Source organism: Paramacrobiotus metropolitanus, unplaced genomic scaffold, assembly GCF_019649055.1.
Source record: "Paramacrobiotus metropolitanus isolate TYO unplaced genomic scaffold, Prichtersi_v1.0 Parri_scaffold0000074, whole genome shotgun sequence".
Taxonomy (NCBI): Eukaryota; Metazoa; Tardigrada; class Eutardigrada; order Parachela; family Macrobiotidae; genus Paramacrobiotus; species Paramacrobiotus metropolitanus.
In genome coordinates, this window is record NW_026570294.1 from 36,810 (window position 1) to 54,862 (window position 18,053).

General features: G+C 45.1%; 1 protein-coding gene across 1 annotated transcript; it reads left to right on the plus strand.

The window, feature by feature from the left end:
• The first annotated feature begins 3,789 nt into the window (after positions 1-3,789).
• Positions 3,790-5,945, plus strand: LOC129595098 (uncharacterized). The gene is made up of 2 exons (XM_055492012.1): positions 3,790-3,830; positions 4,283-5,945. Exons 1-2 carry the CDS (start codon positions 3,790-3,792, stop codon positions 5,943-5,945), a joined length of 1,704 nt encoding a protein of 567 aa, XP_055347987.1.
• The last annotated feature ends 12,108 nt before the right edge of the window (positions 5,946-18,053 follow it).

Genomic DNA, 18,053 nt, shown 5'->3' on the forward strand with positions numbered 1-18,053 from the left:
GACGTCTCGGGCGGTAGCTCATTGGGCACTGTTCGCCCCCGCAAACTTGAGTGCTGCTGCAATTCAGTTTCCAACTTTTCAGTTAATTTTAAACCGCAGTGTACAGTACGAATTTCCAATGAACGGGCTTCCGCATTTTTCATATTGTAACGCTTAAGCACTTCAATCGGCGGTTCCTTTGAATCGTCTTTCCATTTACCAGCAAATGTACAATACTTTGCTGGGTGCAGTTCGTGACACTTAAAGCAGATCGGCTGACCGCTGTCAGTTCGCCATTTATTTACGTTAATTTCGACATTTCCAATCATGTACGGGTTTCAACCGTAATTACTGTAGCTTTCATCATTTTCAGTCTCTTCGTCATCTTCACATTCGGCATCATTCAAACTTTCAGTTTCATACGAGTATTCATCGTACACATTATCACAGTTATCATCCTTTTTAAAGGAGTCGTCATTTTCGTACATTTCCTTTTGAATTTTCAGCGAGTACAGCGTTTTTAACTGTGTCAGAACATTTTCAACAGTTTTCGGTTTCGACATAGTCAACTTCTCAAACCACTCAATACGCGTTTTCTTCAGTCCTTGAATAAGAACTGAAACTCGTTCTTCTTCCTTTGTATTCAGTGTATTAAACCAGTTCAGAAAGCCATCAACATATGAATTTACCGTGTCTTCCTCTGTGAAGACACGTGCGTACATTGCTTGCCGTATTTCGGCCGGGTCACTCTCCGATGAGAAGTGACTAATTAATGCTGCTTTCCAGTAAATCCAGTCTTTATCTGGATTTAATTTTTTCTGTTCTACATACCACAGATAGGCGTCGCCTTTCAGTGCGTATGACAGTCCTTTTTCAATTAGCTGCTTTTCATTCCATTCATTCAAGTCTTTACACCTTTCACAGTCCACAATGAACCGCTCAACTTTACCGCTTTCATGTGTACCTTCATACACTTGCGGGTATTGAATTTTCTCAGACGCTTTAGGCATTCGCTGCATTTCATCCATTTTCAACATCAAAGCTAATTGACGTTCCATTAGTTCATCAGCTCGTGTTTTTTCCACACGGCATTCATTTTCAAATCTCCCAGTTTTATTGCGCAGTTTATTCAGTTCAGCTTTTAGCGCACTGTTTTCAATCTCCATATTCGTATTACGGCTGTTTAACGCATGACATATGCGATTCGCATTGCTGTACTTCCTTTGAAGTGCAAGCGCAGTTACCGCCGCAGTATACAGAGATGCCCAAGCAATCTCTTTCAGTTCATTCACCTTCATTTCGTTATCAATTCTTACATCCCAATTTTCAATTGCTGCTTCAAACCTTTCTTGGTTAAGCGAATATTCAATCAATTCAGACTGCAACGGGTGCATATTGTACCACAATTCTTCATTTTCAGCAAAGCCGCCAAACTGTACGGCATTTTCGTTTTGCTGTGCTGCATTATCGTATGCAGTTGACGCAACGCCTTTCGTGTCCATTGCACTGATTTTCCGAGGAACTATCGTTCTTACCCGGATACTTCAGCTACGGCTTTATTTGGAGTGCCTGTTGCACTGGCTTTAAATTTTCATCCGGTAGGCTTTTGCTCTACGCGGAAACTTAAGCTACGCTTTTGTTTTCAGTTTTTCAGTGTTCGTTACACTGACTATCGGGTTGACTCTTTTGTTCTCACCCGGATACTAGGTTCGAGATTTTGATCTTCGGTGTTCTCTCACCGCTCACAGCGCTCGCAGCTGCTCTGGCTGTATGGCTACGCTAAGATTTGGTGCACCTGTATGCTTGGCTTTTCGCTCTCGCATACAATACTTTAGCTCAAGATTGTATCGATACTTTATATGCTCAGGCACTGCTCTGGCATACAGTACTTTAGCTCAAGGAAAACTGCTTTCGAACTTTTGTCTACTTGCAGTCCAGTTACGTAACTGCTACGCTTTAGACTTTCTAGGAAACTCGTGCCCTGCAGAAGCTACGAGTACCTACTTCAGCTTCAATTCACATTCATCAATTCACATTCACGCTCATTCATCATATTCATTTCATTTCATGTCAGTGCTCATGGGTCGATCTACAGGTTATCCCTGCATCGCCCTGCTGGCAGGTCACACTGCTCAGCGTCCAAACAGAGCAAAGCCCCCGGACATTTACAGGTTTTCGTCGTGGGTCGCAGGCACGGGTCAGCAGAGTTCCCCCTTACTAACGCGTCGCCAGTACCCGGACTACTACCGTTTTAGGCGTCCAGACGGCAGACCAGCTGCCCGGACATCCGTCCAGTCAGTACAGATGTACCCGGACTGAGCACTACAATTCAACAGTCACTATCACATTTCAGTCACAGTTTTACTTAGCTGGCCATCGGAAAGGTTCGAACATCGGTGGGCGCCATGACGGAGAGATCAGTAAGATAGGAATAATTACCGCAATAATCTATCCTACCGACCTAACTCAACGACAGAGAATGAGCTAATATCTCAATGTGGCATAACTAAGCCTATGAATCTACGCGAAGCGAGAACTGCATCTCCGACGATAATTTTAATTAATCACTCCGAAACTGCCAAACTCGTAATGAGAGAACTGACGATGTAAAATCCTGCCACTCACGGACTTATATAGACACGGCGCATCCGTGTAGAAACAACCAAAAGTAGATCCGAACACAAAAGAGAACGATCGAGAATGTACAGCGATAATAGAAAGTACGAGTAAAGCCGTCACTTTACGTACGCATCGCTACTGTACTGCTATATTCCGTCATGTCAAATATCAGCAGCCCGCTTGTATCTGCGGCACGACTGCTGCGCGCGTATCGGTTAATCATCTTTCCGCTATGACTAAGAGAAAAAAATTGAAACATGTTCCCACCACTGATAACGGATACACTCGTAGAAATAAACACCAAATCTGACAGCACCGTCAATTCTGCAATAAATCTGTCTTCAGTGCCATTCACTACCATGGACAACGCAACGCAACAAGCGCAAACTTATTAAGAAAAATAATTTCACTTATCTTAATGACAGTTAATATTGATTTTTTCTTCATGTGTAATAAATTCGCTAATTAGGGGCTAAAAAAACCAGGTGCGAAATTACTAATTAGGGGCAGATTCGCTAATTAATTAGGTGCTAAATGTGCTAATCAGGCGTGAATGACTCTAGTTAGTTCATCAAATTTTTGCTCAGATACTAATTATTAAGTTAATTAATTTAAGCTTATTATCTTAAAACTTAATGACGAACTACAGTAAGTACAGCGTAATTACATACAGTTAATGCAGCCTGGATCATTACGAACGTTTATTAGCAGCGCAAGATAATTTTAACGAGTTGACAAGCGGTCATGAATGTGAGCGCGAATTATAAAACCGAGCTCAACAGCTCGGTTTTCTAATTCAGCAACTGATTCTCCATCTAACCAATGCGCGCGGCGTTATACGTGAATCTGTCTGACTCACAAATCAGTGCGTCAGTTGTTGCGCACTCGAGAGTTTTGACCTAGATACAATTCGCATCAGAGTCCCAATACGTTGGTATATTTGACAGCAACTAGTAAAGACATCCCATGAGCTCCCTGCGCTTGCCTGTTACAAAACTGAAAATCATCGGCTGGACCGAACACACAAAACGCCATGGGGAGCAAAATCGTTTTTCCTCAAAAACCAAGCGCTGCCCGATAAAAGTTAAGTTGGCCATTCGGATTTCTCAGTCTGCAATGTCACGCGCTTATTTTGCGAACGGTGATACCAGAGTTGCCGTCCAGTTCTTTCTGAATTGTATTTTGCAAAGCATGGCCAAAAAGAACTTCCAACGGGTGCACGGTGACCTCGCGTAGGAGACCGTCCCACATTTTGACCACGCTCACAGCTATACCGCTGCCCTGACCCAGGAGTAACTTTAAGTCTATTGTGTGACGTGCACTCCGAAGGACCACTGGGTGGGTAACTTATCTAAGTTAAAGCCGGTGGGCTAAGGCATACGTGGGAATTTAAAATGAATTTTGAATAAAGGGAAGGCAGCCACGGTAGCTAGACTGCAGCGCATTGTCAATCTGGACTGCTCTAGTTCTGATATTCCTGTGGTTCTTACACGCGCACAAATCTTGGATACCCTGAGTCTAAAAGATGTGAAATAGATTGCGTGATACCGTAGAAGTTAAAAAAAGTGGAAGTTTTTAACCAGTGGTTCATGGGAATTTTTTAAAGGGATGCCGCCAACTTGGCGTGACCAGGGTGTATAAGCGTCTAAATGAACAATTAAAAATTGCGACCTGCTGCGAGAAGCTCTCTGCAAAAATTGTTGCAACAAGTAGCGACCAAAAATGACAGTCCCTCCTGGCTGAAGTTGTTTGCCTTTGCCCCAACAGCGCTTCGACTGCCTGCCAAAACGAAATCCGAGCGCACCAGCACTTTGGCCACTGCAGTGAAAAAGAATCTAGATCTGTTCGACCGCGACATTGAGATCCCACCCCTGCAGTCTGCCAAAACCAAGAGGAAACGCAGCACGGACGAAGACATAGCTCGTCGTGTCGGCGAAAAGATTGATGACGGGTCCGTTTCTGGTGCGATGCGCATTGTGATGTCTACGGATTCCGTCGCGGACATCACCTCTGACACTCTGAAGGAGCTCAGAGCGAAGCACCCCGAATTTGCGCCTCCGCCTGTGTCAGTCCTCAATGCTGATACACATGTAGCGCCTCCCGTAACCGCCGCAGATGTTTTTGCAGCCATCCGCAGCTTTCCACGGGGCTCTGCTGCAGGACCAGACGGGTTGCGCCCTCAACATCTAATCGACATAGTCGGTGGGAAAATGGACGATCACAGTGGACAATTTTGCGAGAGCCTAGCTGCTGTTCTCAACGTTGTTTTGGAGGGAAAAGTGCCAGCTGATATCCGTCCTGCTTTCTTCGGTGGAAAGCTGCTGGCCTTGCGGAAGAAGGACGGCGGGCTGCGCCCCATTGCGGTCGGAATGACACTGCGCCGTGTCATTGCCAAAATTGTTTGCAGTAAAGTAGCGGAGCGGGCGGTTGCTGTTCTTTCTCCTGGACAAGTTGGCTTTAACGTACGTGGTGGGGCTGAAGCAATAGTACACGGAACCAGACAATTTATCAACGAGAATCCCGAAATTACAAAAGCCATCGTCAAAGTGGATTTCCGTAATGCGTTCAATACAGTTTCGCGAGAAGTAGTGCTCGACGCTGTGAAATCGCACTTCCCGGAATATTTCGCCTTTTTCCAGTCAGCTTACGGACATCATTCTTCACTGTTCATCGGTGAACATGTTATGTCTTCCGAATCCGGAGTGCAACAGGGTGATCCGTTGGGCCCGCTATTGTTCTGTCTAGCTTTGCAAGCCGTAATTCTCACCCTTAATACCGAGTTAAACGCTTGGTACCTTGACGACGGGACGCTTGGCGGTCTCCCAGAAAGTGTACAGGAGAATTTAGCTCGAGTTATTGAAGGTGCTCGGAGAATTGGATTGGAAATTAACGTTACAAAGTGTAAACTATACGTTTCTGGCGGGTCGGAGACAGCTCAGCAGAAAGCAGTAGATGATTTTCTTGTCCAACACCCCGGTGTCCGTGTAATGTCCAGCTCCAGTCTGACTTTGCTTGGAGCTCCTGTCTTGGACGCCGCGATCGCCCCCCTGTTTGCCGAGAAAGCGCAATCGTTGGCCACGGTGTGTGAGCGGATGCAGCTGCTCCCACGTCACCACGCGCTTTTCCTTCTACGCCACTGCCTCGGTGCACCAAAGATCGTATACATGCTGAGATGTAGTAATGCCTGGAAATACTCAGAGCAATTGTATAAAATCGACGAATCTTGCGTTCCTGCTTCCAACAGTTGTGCAACGTCCGAACCAATCACGATGACTATCCCAGCTGGCGTCAGGCGAGCCTCCCGGTTAGCAGAGGTGGTATTGGCTTACGTCGCTCGGAGGAATTAGCACTCCCAGCCTTTCTGGCTTCGATTCACTCCGTTGCCGACCTGGTGTCTTTACTGCTCCCAATCGACCGGCCGTCGATGTCTCTACAGCGCTGGAAATTTGGAAAACCAATGCCCGGTTGACAGAACTGCCTTCACCAGATTTCCGAAAGTCACAGAAATCATGGGACCTCCCGTTGTGTAACGTGTCTCTCGCTACATTGTTAGAAGTATTCCGCGACGATGAGGTTAACAAGGCGCGTCTACTCGCTCAGTCGAGACCGGAAGCCGGTATTTGGCTTAATGCATTGCCTTCGGCCCATATCGGCAACCTGCTCGACGATGACACGCTGAAAATCTCCGTCGGGCTCAGACTCGGCGCTAAGATCTGCGAACCGCACAACTGCGCGAAGTGTTACAAGCCTGTCGACTGCTACGCCCATCACGGTCTTTCGTGTTCTTTTTCCGCCGGCAGGCATCCACGGCATGGTGCTCTTAACAGTGTCGTATGCCGCGCATTCGTATCAGCCGGAATCCCTGCAAAACTGGAGCCTCGCGGCACTTCTAACACAAGTAGCAGACGCCCAGATGGATGCACAACATTTGCTTGGCAGAGGGGCATGTGTCTAGCTTGGGATGTTACGTGTGTTGATACGGTTGCCGCTTCCCACATCAAGTCTACATCGGCAAACGCGGGATCGGCGGCCGTTCAGGCAGAGGAAAGGAAGACCAGTTTATACTCTTATTTGGTCGGTCGTTACATTTTCGCGCCCATCGCTTTTGAGACAATGGGCCCTTGGGGACCGTCGGCCATTGCCATCATCAAAGAACTGGGAAAGCGTTTACGGACCCATTCAGGAGAAGTCCGCTCTCACGAATTTCTTCGGCAGCGATTGTCTATTGAGATACAACGCGGCAACGCCGCCTCTGTTTTGGGCACCGCAGAGAGAGCGGATGTGTTTACTGAGCTCTTGTTTATTTAGCTGTTTCTTAAACCATGTACTCGTTTGGTTTAAATAAAATTTTGATGAATTAAAAATTAATCTATTATCAGACTATCAGGTAATTTAACTCCATGCCGTTAATTACAATTACAGTTTCCATTGCGGTAATTAATTCATAAATGAACTGTACCATGTCTGCTAACAACGGTAAACGTTTCCAGTTTAATTCAGCGCCGCAACTGACATTTTATTAGCAACCTGATGTGCTTAATTAGGTAATTGATCTGCCTAATTAATTAATTTTTGACAAAGTTGAAACCATTGCAATTAGCAATGCACTACGTAGCTTCTCTGTAGAAAATTTAAAGCGGCAATTATTTTGTAAAAGAATATGAGGTTCTTATAAATTTCTTGAAGTATCATTTCCTGTCATTTCTCATTCCTTATCCCTTCGCTGCTCACCGAGTCTCCGGTTCCGCTCATACAAATCGTCTTACGATAAATGCGTTTTACCGGTGATGCGTGCCTAGTAAGCGTGACATTCTAACATCGCTCGCATAAGTTCATCGGTATGTGTTGTTATTGGTTATTGCTTATCTCTTTGGACTTCGAACCAAAAAAATTGTTAAAGCTATACCAGGCTGGGAATAACAAAGCTGGGTATGCTTGAGGTATGCTACTGGGCTAGCTAAGATTCACATAATCATAATCATAAAACATAACACATAACATAAAACATAATTCATAAGCATAAGCATAAACATAACTCATAAATATAACGTTGCTCATAAAATCTACTCATAAATCCCCATCTCCGGTTTATTTTCCGTAATTAAGTACTGTACTTAAAATAAAATTAAGAAAGATTTTTCTTCTACTAGCATGCGGTTTCGTTAACGTGTTGTGTACGGTAAAAATGTTGCACCTTGACCATAAAACAGGCAGTACAGCGCTAGTGAGATTCTACTGATTGTGTTTTTTGATAACGCTGTGCATTGTAATCGAGGTGAACAAATTATGTTAAACTTCAGGAATATGTCACAGATGCAGCTGAAGCATTTTACGAGTTCAGACAAGTTCTATTACGAAGTCCCGGGCGTCCTGGATTTGGTTTGCAGCTTCTTGAAACGTTATAGCACCAATGCTAACGGCAGCATAAGCTTCGATCGCGCTTTTAAGGTACTCTTGCATTGGTTCGTAACGCTGGTCATGGCATGCGAATTCAATCTGGATTTCGTGAAGGCGATCTGTGTAGCGCGTAAAATTTTCATGGTGTAACCACAGTTTATCCAGTTTTTCTCGCCCCCAGTAAATATTGAACAATCCGCAATAGCAGTCTCCGTACGTGTTTGCACGTTTTGTTGCATTCTTATTTCTTCCGGTTTTCGCTCTTTTAATGTGCACGATGTCCGCTCTTTCGCTTTCGGTCGATTTCTCGCCAATAAAGTACGTGTGTAAATCATCCCACAATCCATGAATATTCAGTAAATTGCGGCTAGTGACATCTCTGCATGTTGGTTGCAATGAGCACAGGCTTGCTGTTTGACTGGCTTTCTTTAGCTCCTGAATCCTGTTCTCCACTTCCTGTGAAAACTCTTTCAAGACTTTCTGCAGTTTCCGCAAATTTATCAGCATATCTACATCAAGCTGTATGAGGCTTCGGTGAAAATTGCCCATTAATTCATGTACGGCGCCCTGGTCAGCATTAATAACAAGTGAACATTAACAAAGTTGACCTTTAAATTCTTTCTTACAAGAACCAAATCATTTGACCATGCGTATCTGATCTGCAGTTGATAATGACTCCAGAAAATCTGTGGCAGAATTATAGTTGGTGAAATTACTGGGGGACTGGGCTGCAGCACGATGAAATCTTTTAAGTACCGCAAAAAAATAATTTGGCTCTTCCAACGCAATTCTGGGCATTTTGTATATAGATTTTTAGTACCATTAACATCGCTTACATCTTTCGTGTATGCAGTTGATAGTTACACAAAATAGAAGAACGGTAGTTTTATTGATTAATACTTGTACCAGCAAGCTACCACGGTAACTACGATGCAATACTATAGTTTAATAGAGCAGGTTTAATACCTCATAATACACCTGTACAGAAACACGTCTTAATTATGCATGCTAAACATACACTGAACATGAATATATATTAAGCAGTAAGCACAGGTTAAATGTAAGAGTACTCATACAAGCAGAATAAAAGCATCAGTACAAAGATATATTATTACGAACAACAAAAATCACAAAATCGAAAAGCATGGAAGCTGGTATGGAGTTGCTCTTGTACGCTAACATGAATATGATGTGCTCAAAAAGAAGTTACACTGACAGTGTTTTCTTACACAAAGGATGTTAACGCAAAATATAAACTCCACGCTATTCAGTTGACGAGTTTATAATATACATACTCACAAAGCAGCAAAAAATTCGGCAATTTGCTGCAACTCAACTTGCGAAAACAAAACTGCTTTGTCCATTTGGCACTGCTTCGGAGAGAATTTTGGATGGCGATCTCGCACACAAGCCACCAACATACAGTACCTTCGTTTTCGCGGTGTACTGATTATGGACTTCCCTCCCGTTCCATTCTGGTAGTCAAACTTCTCTCTCGCGATGAATAACTGTGAGCCTTTTCTATTTCTCAGTATAATTTTACAGCCCGGGCAGCAACATAAAGCGTGGACCTGCTCTTCTTTCGAAATAACGAATGGACTCGCTCCTTGCTGCCACGGCTTTAGTGGTTTTGGAGCGGTCTTGCAACAGGGACAGCGCTCTAAAACGGTAACATGCCGCAAATGTATTCCCTGGATATAAATGATCTTAAAACAAGTAATTTACCAATCTTTTACCTGGAGAAGTGTTACGAAGAGGCTCAGCCACAACAATTTGGTTTAACAAGTCTGTCTGCGGATGGTCAACATTAAACCCAGCTGAACCTGTCGACGGCAGTTGGCTCAAGTTATCTCGGGTAGTGTAACCTCGACCAGTCCTCTTGGTCTTCTGCCCTATCTTTTTTCCACCTCCAGAAACCGTAGGAAAACGTAAGGGTTCTAAAATATCCCTCCGCTTTACGAAATCAGCCAGGCACACAACCAACCCATTCAGAGCAGCTGTTGCGATTACGTGTTTGCATAGTCGGTTTTGATTGGTATTCGACCACGGACAGCGGCATTCGAACTTTCCGGTCACTGAATCGATGGAAACATGGTACTGCTGCAAGAAATCGGTTTGGGATAAAACTCCAAAGTGCTGGATAGATCCGTCGCTAGCTGTTTTCGAAGTCGGCTACTTCACAACCTTCTCCGGATGAGTGATATAATGAGCTGCTTTTATAAATTCTGGTCGATGGTGAACTTGAAAGCCATGTTGCTGATAGATGTCCATTAAATCCACATCATTTTCCGAAAGGTCATCGACTGTTGCTTTCCATATACTGAGCGTTTTCTCCTGATCCGGGTCGCTTCCGAAAAACTTTTTTAATTTTTTTTCCATGACATTTTTATTGTTCCGTTCGGCTTTTCTAATCAACAGCTCGTTGTCGATCACTGAGTAATCTCCAAGTTCCATCAACGCGCGGCATATGTCTTCGCATTTCGACTGAAGTAGATTATCCAGTCTTTCGATCAATTCGCACTGTTGCAGCTTCTTTCCAGCTTCCAGGCCAAGTAGGTTATTGACACCTTCTACATCGTTGGTGGGCGGTAAATTTGGATAAGTGCCAAAAATCCTCCTTATTACCGGGCCCATTTTTGCGTGAAGTTTCTTGATTCCGTTTCTCGATTCCATTAAAAATTTAAGTACTTCCGGATTTTCGTCCGCGCGGTCGAATTCTCTGGCGTGTTTCAGCATCTCATCCAACGTCTCTTCATCGAGACCACGTGCGGTTGCCGTCTTCCTTAAGAAGCTCTAGGACGACTTGCATTTCATTAAGCACAGCGGTCTCTGGAACATGTGGTACATTTTGCTGAAAGCAACGAATGGTTAGTCTTTGAAAAGACCACTTTTATTAGCTTCACTAAAATACTAGCAAATTGAAATATCAAGTTAAAGTCTGCTAGTTCGCTAACAAATTTAAAGCTCATTTACTTTGTCCAAATCTTTCCAACGGCTGTTTCAGCCGTTCCCGATTTTATGCGCTCCTTACTGCCCCTGGCAAACAGTATATACGGCTCTGGATTAAGGTCCACGACCGAATGTTCGGACTGCTCGTCAACTGATAATATTTCAGAGTTGTCGTGCTCGGAATGGACGGAGTCCAACGAAACGTCCATGCCAGAAATGTTTAAGGCAGGTGAAGGAGATCGCGATTCTGTTGACCTGTACAATACAGTTCGCCATGTACTACGTTTATAAGTATAGTTCAGAAAATTTACCTTTTTCGTTTTCTTGCCGACTGATCTTCGGAGATACTTGAAGCAACGTTATCCATGGTGCCAGGAACATCCATAATGTACAGTAGTGCGAAAACGTTCAGACGCAGGTCAAAGGTCAAGCAAGATCGCAAGCAAATAGTGTTGTGCACACTGCGCACGGAATGAGGACCTTCAGTTTTTTCTCAGCTGCAGCCTGCAGTGCGAGTTAGGATTGCACCACTAACCGATGTCCGGTTTCCGTTTACAAAAGCTTGTGCAACAAGCTCTCAGATTCTTGCCTGGCCTCCTGATATTTTCTTGAGAATTTGTGAGAAACTCGACATACCCAGAAGTGCGAGTTTATTTGTTCCGTAGAGGATTTCAAAATGTCACTCATGTTTATGGAATTCGCTCAGTACAATACGAAAAAGTACGAAAAAGCCCGATTTGGAAATCGGTGCGATACGAAATTTATTATTCTTTGAAACCAACTCTTAATTACGGAAAATAAACCGGAGATGGGGATTTATGAGTAGATTTTATGAGCAACGTTATATTTATGAGTTATGTTTATGCTTATGAATTATGTTTTATGTTTATGTTTTATGTGTTATGTTTTATGAATATGATTATGTGAATCTTACCTAGCCCTGCTACTGTCGAGATTGTGGGTGTGACCACAGACGGCAAGAATCATGCATCACCAAAAAATGGGCCAGTCACAACGGTTATCCTTATCGCAGTTTTTTAGTCATTGATTCTTGTCCGTGGAAAATCTTCAACGGTGAGCGCTACTATAGTGTCCGGTTGCGAACGATTCATCTGCATCGATATTCTTTAATGGGGCACCGAAGGCGGATGCGTACGCCAAGCAAAACAATTGCAAAACAAAGCGGCTTGCGAACGACTACAGCTTCTGCCATGCCATCAGGCGCTTTTCCTTTTGAAAAACTGTCTTGGCGCTCCGAAAGTTGTTTATATGTTACGGTGTGGTACAGCGTGGAAGCAACCACAACAACTCTATCAGGTGGACGAAGTGATGCGGGAGTGTTTTCAGACATTGTGCAATGTTCGCACCAACACAAACGATTATCCTTGTTGGCGGCAGGCGACTCTTCCCGTGAGCAGAGGTGGTATCGGCATTCGCCGGACGGAAGAATTAGCTCTCCCAGCCTATTTGGCTTCGATTCATTCCGCTTCCGGACTTGTGTCGCTACTGCTTCCCGATCACGCGACCGTGGACGCCACAAATGCAGAGGAATTGTGGAAAGCGAAAAGCGGTCAGACAGAACTCCCGGAATCAAACTTCCTGAAGTCACAGCGCGCATGGGATGTACCGCTCTGCAACATTTCGCTGTCGACACTGCTGGAAATCTTCCGGGACGATGAAACCAACAGAGCCCGCCTGCTTGCTCAGTCGAAACCGGAAGCAGGTATCTGGCTAAATGCGTTGCCGTCAGCGCATATCGGCAATCTCCTAGATGACGACACCCTCAAGATATCAGTTGGACTCAGGCTGGGCGCAGTCATTTGTGAAGCACACGCGTGTGCCAAATGCCGCAAGCCTGTCGATGTGTACGGCCACCATGGACTGTCATGCTCGTTTTCGGCCGGGAGACATGCACGCCACGGTGGTCTGAACAGCATTGTGTGCCGATCATTGGTTTCGGCGGGCATTCCAGCAAAACTCGAACCACGCGGCACGTCCCATACGTCCGATCGTCGCCCGGACGGCTGTACCACCTTTGCCTGGAAGCGTGGTATGTGCCTGGCATGGGACGTCACCTGCGTCGACACTGTCGCCCCATCCCATATCAAGTCCACTTCTTCAGCTGCCGGATCTGCCGCTGCCCAAGCCGAAGATAGGAAAACCAAACTCTATGCGTATCTTGAAGGCAGATACATTTTTGCTGCACTAGCCTTTGAAACGCTCGGGCCGTGGGGAAAATCGGCAATGGCCTTAATAAAGGAAATTGGCAAGCGGCTACAGCAACACACCGGGGAACCTCGCTCACACGAATTCTTACGTCAGCGTCTGTCGATTGAAATACAACGAGGCAACGCGGCCTCCGTGCTGGGGACGATGGAAGGAGCGGATAAATTAGAAGAAATTTTGCTGTTGTAATTCTGTTTTTGTTGCCATTCCATGTATTCTAACTGGCATGTGCTAATAAAACAGACTGGAATATAAAAAAAAAACTATTGATTTTCAATCCAGCCCGACCATGACAAAACTATCGTCTTGTTCTTTACTGTACACATTTTTCAGAGCAAATCTGTACCTACTAGACCTTCTTTCTGTCCACAACGAAACCTTCGAATAACTACAAAACTATCGTGTAAATGCGGTATGCATCATCTGACGGAATCATGCTTCTATGAACGCAGTTCGACCTTGAAATGCCTTGTACCACATAACATCTGAATTAGACGCCTGATGTATACTTTCATATCCGAAGGTTCACAAAGATTTTTATTTTTATCAGCAAAGACCGTTTGCCGTACATCACATTGTTACAGAACCGGCATAATCGCTGCATAATAATCCCGAAACTGACCCCACCCCGCGCGCATCTTTATTAATCATTCTCGACGGGCATAATGAAATGCTAATTTTCCCCCCATCGCAAATCGTTACAATCGCCGAATGCGTGCAGTAGCGTCCCTTACGACAGTATTTATGGGACTTTATGCGCGTCGATGCTGATCGAGTGATGAAATTTATTCCGTCGCACTTGATATCGAGGGAATCTGAGCAGAGTGCATGGATATATTATTATGATTATGAGAATGCGGCCATAATGACCTCCTCGACGATGACGCCAGGATTGCGTCCAACCGGGACAACACACACAGACGCCTCGGACAGCGAAAATTAACCAAGGAATTTTTAATCAGTCTCCGGAGAAAATAATACTTTCCATACTTTCTACCACGCTTCGCCGCACGCGAAAAATATAGTCATACACGCGCCATCTGCAGAGAAAATTTCTTCAATAACAAAACGCTCAACTTTCTGGTTTTATACAACAAAACGCAGCAACCAGAAATTGCAACTTTTATTTTAAATAAAACTTAAAAAAGGTCATCCATCAATAGTTGAATACATTAGTAAAAAGGCGTGTTTGATCTTACAGTTTTGTAATAATTTTCACATATACATACATAAGATTTTTATTCTAAATAAAATCCAACTTTAAAGAAAAAAGGTCACCAAGCAGTCAGCGACAAAGATGCGTTTATTTTACGATTTTATAATAATTTGCAGACGTAGATAAAGTGCAGATCTTTGTCATAAAAGAAGAAACACTATCCTTTATTAACATAAGACTTTTCTTATCGGCATAAGAGTCTATTACTTTGTATCTTGATGGAGCATGTTTAGACTGTTAACAATTATCGGGGCGAAGTCCGGCGAACAATGTTCGGTGGTATTTATTATTGCAGGAAAGTTGCGAGAATTAATCGTCTAAACAAATCTCCAGGCACGGCACATGACCGCATTTAAACCACCGCCCTATCGCTGCCGCACTTCCGTCCACCGGCTACTACAGTTGCGGTGACTCTCAGATCGCTATCAGCCTCGCGTAACGCTCCAAAACAAAGCCACTAGAGTAGACCAAGCCAAGAAACGACCCTCTAAGTAAGTCACGTAGCCCCGCCAGCTCCGCTGATTAGAAGTGTACGCAGACCAGCGTCCTTTGACAGTTTGTGTAATTTATTCAATAAATAATTCTTGGTGCAAGAGGTCATATAGTGCCATTGCTCCACAGACGAATTTTTCTAAGGGTACAGTACTTTTACAATTAAAGTTTTGAAGATCAACAATTATCTTGACAAGAACAAAAAACAACGGAAAACAATGAAACAATCATCCGCAACAGATACACCCCAATCACAACAAGAAAAATTCTTCTATACTGTCCTGCTCGGGAATCGTGCCCATAACGCATATCGCATTCCCGCGCTGTATCTGTATAGACAAACGCTGCCGAAAAAACTCTTTGGCGCGCTTCTGGCCAGTGGCAGAAATTAGGCAGCTTCCAACCTTGTCCACAAGTTTCTTAGCGCCACCGCTCCACGGTCCGTGAATCTCAAACGCCGCCGCAACGAAATCGTATCGCGGCATCAGCCAGCTGTGCTTCGACAACTTTCCCCTTTCGGCTTGCTCCGCAGCGGCTCCAGCGTTCACGGAAGTGCGATCAATATAGGAGGCCGCGAGTGTGTCAACGCAGGTAACATCTACAGCCAGTGGTTTACCTCTTGCCCATGGTACTAGAGTGATGACGTCCGGCCTTTTGTTATCTTTACCCGACAGGCCCTTTGGCTCCATTTTGGCTGGAAAGCCCGCTGTCTTAAGGCCCCGGGCGATCTCACCGCTAATACCGTCGTGCCTTGGCAGTCTTCCTGCTGAGCGCTTGCAGCGAAGTCCATGCCGGCCCAGCTCATCAACTTGCATGCCGCATACGCAAACGTGAGGAGTAACAATAGGCGCGCCTAACCGTAAAGCGACGCTGATTCGGAAGGCCGTGTTGTCCAGTAGGTTTCCGAGACAGGCAGCGGGAAGCGCGTGAATCCAGATACCAGATTCGGGTACTGATACAGCTTTGAGATGCGCGACCTGGTCCAGTGATCCACGCGATTGGGTTAATTCCCATGCTTTCTGCACGTGACGAAGACTTTCTGTTGGCAGTTCATCGGTCTTCGCTTGCAGTTTCCAGGCGTGTACAACGCAAGTTACATCCGTTGCCGGTAGCACTGGGCACAGTCTTGAGATCAGTGGGCGTAAAGAAGAAGCCGAAGCCAAGTAGGCTGAGGGAGCTAGCTCCTCGGTACGTCTGATCCCAAAACCACCCAGGCGAACAGGCAGGGATGCTTGCAGCCATGTCGGGTAATCCATTTGGACATTAGTTATGCGCTCGACTGCGTCGCGAAACACCTGGTCCAACCTATACAACTCTTCCGCGAACATCCATGCAAGTGAAGTACGTAAAGTATGCACAACTTTTGGCACGCCCAGGCAGTTTTTAAGTAAAAATAATGCCTGGTGATTAGGTATAAGGAGTAGTCGTGTGCACATTAACTCCAGTTCCTCCATCTTTTTTCCGATCATCGGTACCACTCCTGATGGCAACAGAGGAGATCCCAGTAGATTGAGCTGGTCAGCACGCACAACAGTCAGATCAGGGAATACGCTGTAAAAGCGCTGAGCGGCCGCTGTCCTTTGGGCTTCCGTTCCACCACAGAGAAACAACTCGCATTTGGAAATGTTGACTGTGAGACCAATCTTTTGCGCTTCTGTAATCAACAACTGGAAGTTAAACAGGACACTAGACACATCGCCTCCAAGAGTCCCATCGTCCATATACCAAGCGTTTAACTTGGTATGTAGCATTCTGACCACGAGTTGGAGGACCAGGCAAAACAATACTGGTGCAAGGGGATCTCCTTGCTGCACACCAGACTGAGAAAAAATTGCAAGATAGACAATTTATTTTTGGTTCTGTCTTTTCTTGTTCGGTCTTTTTATTTCTGTCCTTTTTTTGGCCGAACATCAACTCGGGGAGCGCCTTTACCCTTTGCTCTAGAGCGCGCTTTAGTTGTTACATCAAATCTGATGTTGCTGACGTGTTAAACCAACACCATTAGACACTGCCAGAGCGGTCGGCTCTGAGCTCACGTCGGTCGTACGGTTGGACTGCCTGATTGAGCTGCCGAGCCGCTCGTGTGCTGCCGATCTCCATTTATCTACGGTACCCGTCTAGTGTTTTTGGCTAGCTACACCAGTAGGCTATACTACTGTAGAGCGGCAGTGGCCAAGGACAATATATAACGGGTATAGAGCGCGCTTCTATTGTTCTCGATAAGCCCACCTTAGCGGTTTAGCCAAGAACACTAGACGGGTACCGTAGGTATCTAGTGGTCTTGGTTTAGCACGTTAGCACCATCAGATCTGATGCTACTGGCGTAGCCTGGCGTCGCTATACTACTGTAGACTATACTACTGTAGAGCGGCACTGCCTTGGCTAAACGCCTGCTGTGTGCACGTTAGAGCCCTGCGCGAGCGCCGAGCCTCGGCTCGGCTCGCGAGCCGAACGAGCGAGCTTTTACCACTACTGGCGCGAGCCGAGTCGAGCCGAACGGTCGTTTATCGATGGCGAGCGAGCCGAGCGAGCGGCAGTCAGAGGTCACGAGCGAGTTGAGCAGTGCTTTCTGTCCCATACTATTTTTTATATAATTTCTATCAATATTCTTGCAAAAATGCGCGTTGGCTTCGCGCTTCGCGCAAAATAAACTTGCTGAAATTCATGCAAAGGTGCTGTGAAAACGAAACCGAAGCACGTTTTTTGCAATAAATCTGCATATACTAGTAACTTTGCTCGCGAGCGGTCTGAGCAGAAAAATTTGAAAATGTCTACCAGCCGAGCGATCCGAGCAATAAAAAATCTTGAAACGAGCCGAGCGAGCGAGCTGAGAAAAATTTTGCAATAGTTAAAATGACACGAGCGAGCGTGAGCCAAACATCTGACGCTCGCGCAGGTCTCTACTCTGTAATTTCTATCGCATTGACAAATTCAAATTCGCGGGTTGCGCCATACTCCATACTACGGCGCGCCGCACTATTCACGCTCTAAATGCATTTGGCATGATTGATACACGCCAAATATTACCTCAATTGCAAAATGTTAACTGTTTTCCGTTAAAATTGCCCTAAATATTGAGTGGAGTAAATTTTTCTAAGCAGACATAGTGTAGTAGTGACAATCGTTCATAGCGCAAACTTCGCGCTAAATACCAGCTATATGTATCTTTACGTTG

Bases quoted from the DNA above. Each gene is read 5' to 3' on its own strand.
- LOC129595098 (XM_055492012.1), top strand. From the start codon at position 3,790: ATGGCCAAAAAGAACTTCCAACGGGTGCACGGTGACCTCGC. The intron at 3,831-4,282 runs GTAGGAGACCGT...TGCTGCGAGAAG, and splicing joins CGGGTGCACGGTGACCTCGC to CTCTCTGCAAAAATTGTTGC.